The sequence below is a fragment of the Coccinella septempunctata genome, chromosome 1, assembly GCF_907165205.1.
Source record: "Coccinella septempunctata chromosome 1, icCocSept1.1, whole genome shotgun sequence".
NCBI lineage: Eukaryota > Metazoa > Arthropoda > Insecta > Coleoptera > Coccinellidae > Coccinella > Coccinella septempunctata.
Window position 1 is genome coordinate 36,123,116 of NC_058189.1, and position 12,641 is coordinate 36,135,756.

At 34.5% G+C, this 12,641-nt stretch overlaps 1 protein-coding gene across 5 annotated transcripts in view; it reads left to right on the top strand.

The window, feature by feature from the left end:
* Positions 1-586: 586 nt before the first annotated feature.
* The window catches only part of LOC123322992, a 115,677-nt gene continuing 103,622 nt past the window's right edge, over positions 587-12,641 (top strand). For 4 of the 5 annotated variants that reach the window (XM_044911147.1, XM_044911150.1, XM_044911149.1 and 1 more), the window contains exons 1-2: positions 587-910; positions 6,435-6,943. In XM_044911147.1, the coding sequence (XP_044767082.1) occupies positions 6,456-6,943 (488 nt within the window). In that variant the 5' untranslated portion in view covers positions 587-910; positions 6,435-6,455. The remainder of the gene's footprint in view (positions 911-6,434; positions 6,944-12,641) is intronic. The other variant, XM_044911148.1, reaches the window with a different exon arrangement.

A 12,641-nucleotide genomic window follows, 5' to 3' on the forward strand; every position in this document is an offset into this window, starting at 1 on the left:
ACCCTCCCATAGGTCGATTATAGGACGTCTGAACATCCATAAGATTTACAATCAGAAATTGTACGTTACGGCCTTAATTCATTTCTATGAAATATTTTTCCTGGTTTGGAGCATTATGTGATTTTTCGTGGCATTTTTGAAGGTAGTTACGGAAAAATTCCATTCTTGCGGTACCAAACAAAATGTATGGCACCACAGAATATTGGTTTTAGTCTTTCATTAAGACGATTTTGATTAATATTTTTCAATATATTGATGTATCACATTGAAGATATAATCTTGAAACATAAACATTTATATAGCAATTACATTTTTTCTACTACAAATATTTTTCAAAAGTCCATTTTCAGTAATATTAGATTAGATGAGGCATAGGAAACTGAAGAAGAATGAAGAGAATTTATATATTTCTTTCCTTTGTCCTTTGTATCAAAGAAACTCATTTGATCATTCAATGAATAATTATATACCTACGTAAAAATTGCACTAGGTATGAACACTGGTTTCAAGTTTCGCGCCCTTTCGTTTATTGTTCGATTTGTTGTATGCGTTGCCAGGGCGTGAAGCACATGCGTATTAAATTAAGTGCTCGGGTTGTTGCTCTCCGCTGTGTTTCGAGTCGAGAGCGAGACTGTCTTCAAAAGCCGATAATATTGAAACCTGTCCAGGTGATTGTTTTCATAACATAGCAGTGGAAATTTGCGAAAAAGCTGCAATTACAATGAAAGTTTTCCGGTAAATTATTTGTCGTCAAGTGCCATGAACTGTTCGCTGAAGTAGTGATTTTAGAATTTGTGCAATATGGTTTTTTATGTGTATTTATCATGATAATTTAAGCACTGACAGTTGTGTTCTAAAGCCTTCATTTTAGCTAATTGTTATCGGGGATGTGAACTGGAGATAAGGCAAGGTAAATTATGTTTATTATATCGTTTAATTTTCATTTCCTGTGAATTTTCATTCATTAGTTTACCGGCGGTTTGTGTATAATCATGTTTTCTCTTCCTCCTTTGCAACATTTACTCCAGTTCATAGGAATCTTACTTATTATTATTCTGGAGGTATTTAGGTCACTTATTTGAAGTTTCTACATTTTGCATTCAGTAAGTTACTTTACTAATCGATTATATTTGATGGGTTATTTCCGGAAGCACATTTTGACAAGTCCTTGGTGGGCCCAAGCACCTCCACGATTTTGCTAATCAAGTAAATGTCAGTAGTGAGGTCAAGTTCAGGTTATCTCATTTCCTAGACATAGCAGTTCATCTGCTTCTGCTAAATATCTATATTATTGAATGATATTTCGGAATTCCACCCTGAAACTCAAGGATTAATGATGTTTATTTTTGTATTCCTCATTATTGAGACCTCCAGCACGTTGAAAAAAATTGCATTATAATATTCATATTATCCTAAAAGCTCTGGTGTTGATTTCATCCCAATTGAGAATTTTGAATCATTGTTCGAAATTCGGTTTGATAACATTTTATTTAAGTATATATGATTCCTACCTATTTAAAAATTTTATATTTCAGTTGAATCGCTGAAACTCCACAACCAGCAGATGCTTAGAACTGCTGTCTGATACTTACATGAATGTTGAATGAGACTTTCAATGATGATGGAATTATAAGCTCATCTTACATTCCTAAAAGTATAAAAATATAAGTATGTACATTTATGGGCTTTCTGCAATAGGATTAAATATGGTTAGGAAATTTGATATTTTTTTTACAATGATCAATTAGTAGGTATCTGGATAAATTTCATTCTTTAATTCCTAATATGAAGTAATTTGATGCATATCATTCACTTGCTTCACTTCAAACAAAATTAATCATGAACTCTAAGAGACATGAACTCGTATATGAAGATATCGCTTGAGATATCATCTATGGAAATATGTATTTGAAAATGAAGAAAGCAGAAGATAATCCTATTGAAATTTCAATGTTTTAACTTACTAAAATTTCTACTTGGCTGGGAGAGAAAAATGTTGAGTAGAAGATCGCTAATTATAATTCAATCTGCATATCCCATCATTTAGTAAGTACATGGGGAACAACTGAAACTCTGTAATCAACTTTATGCAATTTCCTAGGCAACTCCTCTGAACCATTTTCATGAAGAAATCTAATAAATCTCATTTGCAAAGTACCAAAACAGTTTTACTCGAGGTTTTACCCAATTTTGTCCTTTTTCCACAGTCTTAATTTTCGTTCACCTTTTTTTATTGGGTTAAGAATGCTGTCTTGTTATAGCATTACTAGACATTCATCATTATGGAACCAATAAGATTGTTTTAAATATGAAAAAAGTCACAACCTTTTTTTACTTGACATAATATTATGAGATGCCAAATCAGAAGAATTAAAAAAAATATATTGAGGAAATTATTTAACTCTATAATTGAATAACTTATCTGTTTTTATTATCTAAATAGAGTGGACATATTTGCCAGAGGAGAATCAAATACATAGTTGAAACTCTCTAAAAAAATTGTGTAATAATAGTTTTCATTTTTCATACTCCTGGATCAATTCTCAATCAAGTTCTTTCTAAATTTCTAAAACGAAAGATTCTCCTTCTGGGAGGACAGTAACACTAGAACCACCATATAATTAACTTATAATATAAGCTTATTAGGGTAGGTAGTTTTACTTTAATTCTCTACCCACAATATGGCAACTTTCAATAACAACATGATCTTGAATCGAGTCTTGAATGGTCAACATCCTTCTCTTTCAAACAATTTCAATCGAAGTGGAACCAGGAATCAAAAATAATTTTTATATATACAATAGGCTTATTTTTATAAGTTGATGAATAGAGATTCATTCTTCAGCTCGTTCTTCAGTTTATCTGTAGTATTAACCAGCCAAATTGATATTCAATAAGACTTTAATTTAGTTGTCTTAATGGCTTCACAAGTGACCCAATCAGACTATCCTTGGTTTTTCCACTCGCTGAGATGAGCTCAACTTTTGTTCCCCAAAAAAGAGAATGTGTCTGTGGTTCTTTTTTTATATAGTAGTATATAGTAGTAATAATTTTATTGGGCTCAATCAATTACACCAATTTAGAATGGAAGATCTATTTGTTTTATCTTTCCACCAAATCCTAATATCGAATAAGCATCAATTATAAAAGTTGGAGAGCACTAAATTCCTGTGTCGGATGAGAACAAACACATATTTTTTGGCTATCTGTTTACATACTAGAAATCTCAAAGTTTTTAGAGATATTAGGTTTATTCGATGCATGTGCATTCAGAGTCTTGGTCTCGGTCTTGGTGTACCCTATACTATACTATATTTCAACTACACTTTATTGTACTGGAGTATCGGTGCAGTTAAGTATAGAAAGCTCTGACCAGAGTGGTGGACACTGTGTTCGATGCTGCTCTATGTCAATTCTAAATGTCGAAAGTATTGATAAAATAATAGAAATGATTATTTCAAGAACAACCTATTGGAGGTTCTTAGATATAGTCCATTAAACGAACTACTCCAAAGATTGAGGATGGAATAATTTAACTACTCTGCCTAGAAATAGATTGCAAAATATTCACTTCACATAAAATAAAAATGGCTGAATTCTTACTACAACGAAGTTATATCTCTTTTCTTTGATGTGATTACGCTTCTCTGAACACAAAACCCTTCCCCAATCTTCCAGTTTCTTCATTACATACCATAAAAATACCAGAAATTCAAAGAATCAAACCATTAAAAATATGTTGGAAAATGAGTATTTTTTGTATTTTCTCATATACTGTTTGCAGTAATTTGATCTCGAATTCGAGATTCGAAAATGAAAAATACATATTTTTGAATCTCTAAAAATTACGTACTTCGGCTGAATATAACTCTGTAAAAGGTCCGAGGTATTTTTTTTAAATATGTAAATGGTTACGTTTGAATCTGGTAACTCTCGTACAAAATGAAATAAACAAGGATATTAAATGGTTACATATTGGAGGTAAAAAATAACTAATTAATATGGGTGGTTAGAAGCTGAATTATTACATAAAATAATCAAGAGTAGGATATTCAATATTTATCGCTAATGAAATTGCGCTAATTTATTCATTGTATTATAAATACTACTTCGTTCGTTCGTTCACCAAATGGAATGGAAAAAGTGTGTTTATGCTCGATTTTCTAAAATAGTAGCTTATTTCGGAGGTTAAAATAGTACCTATATTTAATGCTTGGATAGGCAGACATTCATCTTTGGCGACATCGTAATTATTACGATTACAAATTTCAGCAACATCATCTTCCCACTTCTTGTTCAAGTCGTTAATATTTAGGCCGAGGTTTAGGCATCCCAACTAAAATATTTCGCAAAATAGATTTCCTCAAATTTCTTCAGGGTTAGCCATGAATTTTCTAGGACGAGCAATAGCACACCTTAATTTCGTGAATTAATATCAAAACTCTTTAACCGAATTACGCCTATCTTGAGTAGATAGGATCAGTTCTTTCTGTAACTGTACGTTCCAAAACTGTTATGATATAGTTGGATAACTTTCATATGAAGTTTTTATTCTAATCATTCTCCAGCTGGAAGCACTCTTTGCTATCGTATGGTACATACCTGTTTCAATTTGAACCATATATCTTGAACTTTCAGGAAATTATCATAGGGAATGTATTGTTTATTATTAATCAAACACCATTAAGTTCTCATTCATTTGATAAGTAGAAACTGATAAGATGTTCTGTTGGTTCCATTTGAAATGAAATATTAATTTTCGTTTCCTTCCTACAAAGAAACCTTAGATCTCTGGAATTTTCAGTTTATGTTTTGTTAATTTCTATGAAGAAATTCGGAACTTTGAAAACAGAATATGGTTACAGTTTGAAAAAATCGACTTATGGTGTTCGGAGGGGGGGTAATAAAAAATTTTTTTTGCAGCATTATGGAAGTTGGTTCACTAAGGTGACAGCCCCCTTCTAGTGGATTTTGGAGCCGAAAGTCTTCACCTAATTTTTGTATAGAATGGTTTCTCTATTACCTAGCGATACGAGCTCTACACAGTAAACAATTCTTTCACACAGGGTATTTAGTTTTACCTGGGCGAACCTCAACCTTGTTTTTTTTTTTTAGCAAACCTATATTTTTTAATGTTGATTCACCATTATGTATTTCGAAATTATCGAGGTTAGTATCGTTCTAAAAAGAGTTTTATACGTGCACTGTCATTTCTTCTTTTTTATTTGTCTTCTCCGAAAATTTTTCGATTGAGAGCAAAATAGAATTTATTTTATTTTTCTGTTCTTTTCTCCATACAGAGTATTCCTAAATAAGTGTATCAACGGTCAACTGTAGATTTCTCATGAATAAATAACATTTTTTTTCCCTTCCATTTTATCCTCCGGGTCTTCATTTCCGGCATCCGGGGTGTCAAAAATTTATATTTTTTTCAGTTTTTTGCTAATATCTCAGGAACCGTTTTAATAACAGAATTGAGTTTTTGTACACACTCCACACATTGTCACTATTAATAGCTAATTTTTTGCACTTTACTCGGTTTTATTATTTTATTAGACCTGCCAGTGGCGGAGATATTATTGAATTTGCACAAAGGTTTTTATCGGGTGTTATCCCCCAACCTAACAACCCTTAACCGAGTTAAGCAACTGAAGATCAAAGCGGACCAAATCATAGGGTTCCATTCCATTCCATATCTAATAACCAATTTTTTTCTTAAAAATTTTTACATTCTGAATTTCCTGAATTTCTTTCGGTTATTTGTTGAAAAGTTTCAAACATCTATATTTAATTTGTCTTTGAGTTGTTGAAAGATTATTCTTTGGCAAGTTGTAAAATAAAGTTCGCGTATTATAAAAAGATTTGAGGTTGACATGATCAGAAAAAAGGTATTTATGTTTGAACAAAAATATCAAGCATTCCTGAACATAAATTCCACACATTGTTAAAATCCCCTTCTTCTTAAAGTATCCTCTACATGAGTCCCTGAATCCTAACCCGTTCATGATTCTCACTGCGGTCTTCTGTAGTATGAACACTGATGAAATATTCCCTGTTCCATAGAATATGAGACCAAATCTTAGTTTTGATTCAATGGTTGCATGGTAAACCGTTTTCAGTACTTGGGCATCAAGATATTTAGCCAGCATTCTGAAAGCATAGATGGGGGAAGCAACTTTTTTGCATAAATGTTCTACGTGTTCTTTCCAATTCAATTCTTCATCAATATGATGTCACATGTCACATCGGTCAATTTGAAAGAATAAATCAACATAATTTTGAGTGTTCACAGTTCGCAGCCCCCTGAGATGTCAATAATTCCTACAGCGTAACTTAGTTGAAAGCTTTGTATTATTTCTGTGAACCATTAAGCCATTTATCCTACCACAAATATGCTACTGTATACATCCAATAATCCCAATTTTTTTTTTCAGAAAATATCGTGACAGCAAACAATGGACGACAAGAAGAGCTCGCGCTACGTAAGCTCGAAAGTTTCGGAGATCGCAAATAGGTTTCAACAGAACCAGTGCACGAACAAGAAAGAAGAGATTATTGCACCCCTGACTAAAGTGACGAAAACTGCGAAATTCGGCAGCAATCATGTGGACAAGATCAACGAGAACGCTGACACGCCAAACCCGCTCGTACGCACGGAATCGCACGTGACGCGCTTCAATCACGCCCGGGCGCTGTTCGAGAAGCTCGGCGAGGAGAACAGCCGAAACAGCAGGCGGGACCGCGCGGCGCCGCTGCAGTCGACGAAGAGCGCCTCGAGCGTTTTGGACGCTTCCGCGCGATCGCGTAGCAGTTCGGCGAACAGCGAGCCGGCCATCGGGCCGAGGGATTGCAAGTCGTTCGAGTTCGAGAGCGCATCGTCGAGGAGTCCATCGCCGCCGACGTCCAAGAGGATCGAGACGGTGGAGAATGAGAATAAATTTAGGTTGGTGGTTGTCGTCGTCTTTTTTTCGAGCTTGTTCCTCGGAACGTGGGATTTTTCAGCCTGAATGTCTGTTATTTTCGAATATTGAGTTTATGCAGAGTAACTAAGAACCAATAAGCTCATAAGATTGGCTCCTTTCTTATGCATTAGTTCTTAGTAACTCTGCATAAATTAACCATTCGAAAATTCACTATAGGGGGGGGGGGGGTTCCCAAAATGTTCAGTTCTACGCCCCCTCACAAGTTTCATATTTTGTCCTGGCGCCCTAGATGAATGAAAAAGCGTACAATGATGCTAGAAAATAAACACCAGGTCCTCACGGCACTCCTGTTTTACCCTCTATACTCCATTCACATCTATTTTAGCAGTCGGTCGGCCATGAAATAATTTTCTCAGGTTTTTGTAACTAGAACGGAGTAAGGTTGGCCTTCATGAAATGTCGTTAATGTCATAACGCTGTTGCTACAACTAATATCAATTTTTATTACGAAAATGCCGAAAGTTACTGAAAAAAGAGACAGGATTTCAGGAAGTTCTATTTAGAATTCAGGTCCGCTCATTCAAATAGTTATACCCTGATATTCTAAAATCCACAATACGTCAGACGGTAGCGAACATATTTATTCAATGTAAGAGAATTTATACAATGTTTCATCTGAATCTAATCGACTTATATTTCAGCTGAATATTTCCACAATCAGAAAGATTGTGAGGATGACAAAGAATTTCCTTCTATTGGGTGGCATTTGAGAATTTTATGTTTTAGTGAATTAATGCGAAAAGTTTACTGCAGGATTTTCGATGAATGTCATCGTGGAATAAGTTCCCGAAAATTGATTTTTTCTACAAGCGTGCGCGTTCAACCTTTTTCCCGCACGCATTCCAAGTTGCAAAGAGTCACTTTCCCAAAAGGTGCGGGAAAAACGCCTGCTATTTCTTTCCCGCACGCAAATGCGTGCGGGAATGGATTAGCAGGGGTTTTTCCCGCACGCAAATATTATAGAGTAAATTAATTCTATCATGTTTCTATGCATAGAACGTCAGCGATGAGAAACCCATAGTAATGACATGCAGAATTACGTCTGTCATTATATATGAATTAATCAAATGAGATATGATCTGTTTCGTGAAATGGATATATTTATATATTTCAAGCGCTTGTAGAAAAAATATTGTTCCTAACTCTTGCGTAAAGTGTCTTGCCCGCACTCAACTGCTTACCCGAACTCTGCTTCGCATCGTTCGGGCAACGGCAGTTTCGTGCGGGCAAGTATCACTTTCCGCACTTGATAGGAAAATAACTATTTCTATTTTTCATTTGACTTGTCCTATACATTGTAAATGTCTTGAGGTACCAATAAATACCTAATTATTATTATTATATCAATGTATTAAGATCAACAGCCACAAATACGCGCCAGTTGTCCTGTTAATTGTTTATTCATGTGACATTTTTGTTCAAAGATGAAGTTCATTTTGACTTGAAACTTCCTTCAATTCCTTTTACTTATATTGATGCAAGATGATTTTTGTTGAAGAATTTAACATTCTTGTAATTATCTGTTAATTCCTTCGGGAGATACCCATTCCCAATCACTGCATCATATGCATACATCTTCGGGATAATATATTTTTGGAATCTACAACTGATGTAACGTATTCAAACTTTAGCCAAAGAAGATAACGAACATTAACTCTCCTCAAGCTAGTGCATATTATGATATTATACTGATCTCTTGTGTTTTCCATGCAAATAACTGGATTTGGTATGCCTTCAATCAGTTTGTATAAACTTCAATTATGTTCGTCACATATTTTCCGAAGAGATTACGTAGAATGGGCAACTTAGCGTTGATTTAAAACCCAAAAATGTTTTGACAAGCGTCATAACCCCACATTTTCTTACTATACAGAATGAAATGTGTCAAATTTCTATGGCCAACCGACTGCTGAAATGAAAGTGAATGGAGTATACGATCCCGCAGCCGCAGAGCACGCTTCGTGAACCCCTGGTTTAGGATTTAATGGGCAAAACCCGTCCGATAATTCCGAATTTATTGGCATCTTATTTTTTTCATCATTGGAAAAAATGACACATTTCAAAATCAACAATCTGTGATTGGAGGCCATTATTCTTGTACAGGGTGTCCGAGTTGTGTCAATAAACCTTATTGTGGAGACTAAAGGAGATAGAATAAAAAGTTAAATACGAAACTTGTTTCTAATCGATTTTACTTCTATTTTTATAACCTAACTTCATATAGGATGCTCCGTTTTTCCCCTGTCGGTATCAACTTTCTTATTTTAAATTGAACACCCTGTATATTATTGCATTTTTGAATTTCTTCTCAAATTTTAAGGTTACTTTGTTATTACAATCATGGTCCTATATAACACCGAATCTGAGATATTCGACTTTCTCCTAAAATTTTGGCAGCTGTAGGTGCCTACAAAAATAGCTGATACTAGTTTTCTAATGAATGTATCAAAACCAAATTTTGCCCAGCTCTTGTCAACATATTGGATCATACGTTACATCTCCATTTTTAGCAATCTGATATACAGGGTCTTCAAAAATTGAAGTTGAAAATTCAAATAGTTCAATCAAAACTTGATTTTTTCGCTCGTTTTTTCGATTGGCAACCTATATATTTTTCTTGTTCATCATGTAGAGCAGGTTGAAATGAGCCAAAAAATGTATTTAAACTTTTTCTGTAGAGTGAATAGTTTCAGAAATATGGACAAAACGTGCTTTTTGCCTTAAGAACCAACGATAATTATTAATTAGTGTTGCTGCTATATAGTTGGCTCTGATTTTTTTGATGAATTTAATTAACTAGACCTCAAACTAGATTGACTAATGGAAAAAAAAAACTTTTTTACTCATAATCAGTACTCGCTCCCAATAAAATTAAATTATTTCAATTTTAAAGGGAGACTGAACTAATAGATACATATTTCCCAAAAAATCAGGTAGATGTCTGAAAAAACTTGAAAATGCACGATTAGATGAGTGATAGTTTCCATAGTTACCATATTCTATCAAATTAATTAATCAATTATCGTTGGTTCTTACGGGAAAAAGCACTTTTTCGTCCATATTTCTGAAACTATTCACATTAAAGAAAAAGTTTAAATACATTTTTTGCTCATTTTAACCTGCTCTACATGACAAACAAGAGAAAAATATAGGTTGCCATTTGAAAAAATTAAGTTTCGATTGAACTTCTATTTGAATTTTGAACTTTAATTCATGAAGACCCTGTACATGAGTTTGCTAATAATAGAGATGTAACGTATGATCCAATATGTTGACAAGAGCTGGGCAAATTTTGGTTTCGATTAATTAGAAATCTAGTTAGGGGTTTTGTAGTGAGCACCTAGAGCTGTCAAAATTTTCGGAAAAAGTAGAATATCTCAGAATCGGTGCTATATAGGACCATGGTTGTCATGCCAAAGTTACCTTAAAATTTGGCAAGGAATTCAAAAATGGAATAATATACAGGCTGTTCCATTTAGAATGAAAAGTTGATACCAACAGGGAAAAAAACGATAACCGTGTATGAAGTTAGGTTATAAAAAATAAAAGTTCAATCGATTACAAACAAGTTTTGTATTTAACTTTTTCTTCTAACTCCTTTAGTTTCCTCAATAAGGTATAGGGACACTTTAACTCGGACACCCTGTACAAATAATCATTGAGAAAAATCTGCCTATTAGTCGATTTATATCTTCAAAATTAAGTACGTCCATGCATTTTTGAAGTTGAAAGTTTATACCCCTAATCCCCTACCCCCAATTTAATTTTTGTTCATATAAACTGAATTGGTCATTGAATGGCCTTTCTTACGATATAACGGGTGTGAAGGCAGCAACGGTTTTTTCAATTTCGCTTTTACTATACACAATGTAAAAATACCCGTTGTTCGGAGTTTTTTGATACAAATGGGTTATTCCGAACATGGTGAACACAGTCTATAGGGTGAAATAATTTGTGCATCGAAAACTACTCCCACCAACCCCCCGAAATTGATCTTGATACACTGTGGAAAAAACCCCGTTGCTCCGAGTTTTTCCATGGAAATGGGTAGTTACCAACATACTGAACACAATATTTAGGGTGAAATAATTTGTGCATCAAAAACTATACAACCTCCAACCCTCTGAAGTTGAACTAACTTGATAGAGTAAAAAGTGTGAAAAAAAACCGTTGTTCGGGGTTTTTTGATGGAAATGGGTTGTAACCATTATACTGAATACGACCTATAGGATAAAATAATTTGTGCATCAAAAATTACCCCCCTCCAACCCTCTGAAGTTAAACTGTCCTGATGCAGTAACAAGTTTGAAAAAAACCGTTGCTCGGGTTTGATGGAAATGGGTTGTTACCGACATACTGAACACGATCTATAGGGTGAAATAATTTGTGCTTCAAAAACTATCCCCCCCCCCTACAACCCTCTGAAGTTGAACTATCTTGATGCAGTAACAAGTGTAAAAAAAAACGTTGCTCGAGGTTTTTTGATGGAAATGGTTTTCCGTTGCTGGAAACCGTTGCTGCCTTCACACCCGTCACGATATATCACAATCAATATTTTTCCAATAGAAAAAAATTGTGGGTAGGGGAGCAGTATATGTCGTAAAACGTGTTGGAATGGACAGCTCCATTACTTTTCGTTGCTTTATCATAAATGCGTCTAGTATCGCACGCAATCTACGCTGGACACAGCCTGAAACTTATTTTAACCGAATAAAATAATAACTTCATTCTCAGTCTTCGAAAATAATATATTCACTCAAATCTACAGTATGATTTTAAAAGAAAGATACGAAAGAATTATGGAAAGTGAAATAGAATATGAAAAATCTCGATCGCAATCTAGAAAACCTGAGAAAATTGCATCAATAGTAGTTCCGTATCATCATGTCGTTCCTTCTCTATTATTATTCTCATTGTCGGATTCAGTGCTCGTTTTAAGAATTCAATGAGTGTCTCCGCTGCTTCTGAAACGAAATTAACATTGAAGTTTTCATTTGAGACGTTCGGCTTTTTCATCGTCAGATCCAATCATTGCCTCAACGTCAACGTAAAGTATATAAGATGAATTTCGTAGGCTTGGTAACCCTTCATCTTCATTAGTGGTTGAAGAGGCTTATCACTCTTCTTCTTGAATTGTAAAAGTTTTTTGATGAATCTCATGCTTTTTGACTACCTCGATTTTACTTTATTCAGAGTAATCTGTATAAAATGGACTTCAGAGGTGTCTACCTGAAGTGACTACAGGATTATCTGAATGGTCGTTCGTTATTTGTTCTAGTGGACCAGCAGGACACGAGGAGGTATCCAGTAGATAGTGGTGTACCTCAAGGATCCGTGCTTGGTCCTCTACTTTTCATTGTTTGTTGATGTCCTGCCGAAGTAATCCGTGGGCAAGTTCGTCTTGACACTCTTCCCACTGGAAATATTAAAGCGTTTAATCATGTGCGATTTCTAGGGGTGATAGACGAAATATCAGATTGGCGTAACCATGTTTATTTACTTCAAGATGATTAGTGGTGTAGGATCAAAGAGATATACAGGAAAACGATACTCTGTTACTTCGACGACGTTTCGGAAAAATTTATTTCCATCCTCAGGGCTCTACAAGGTTTGTGGAGAAACATAGTTTAACATTCTGTAGATGTTTACGAATAAGAA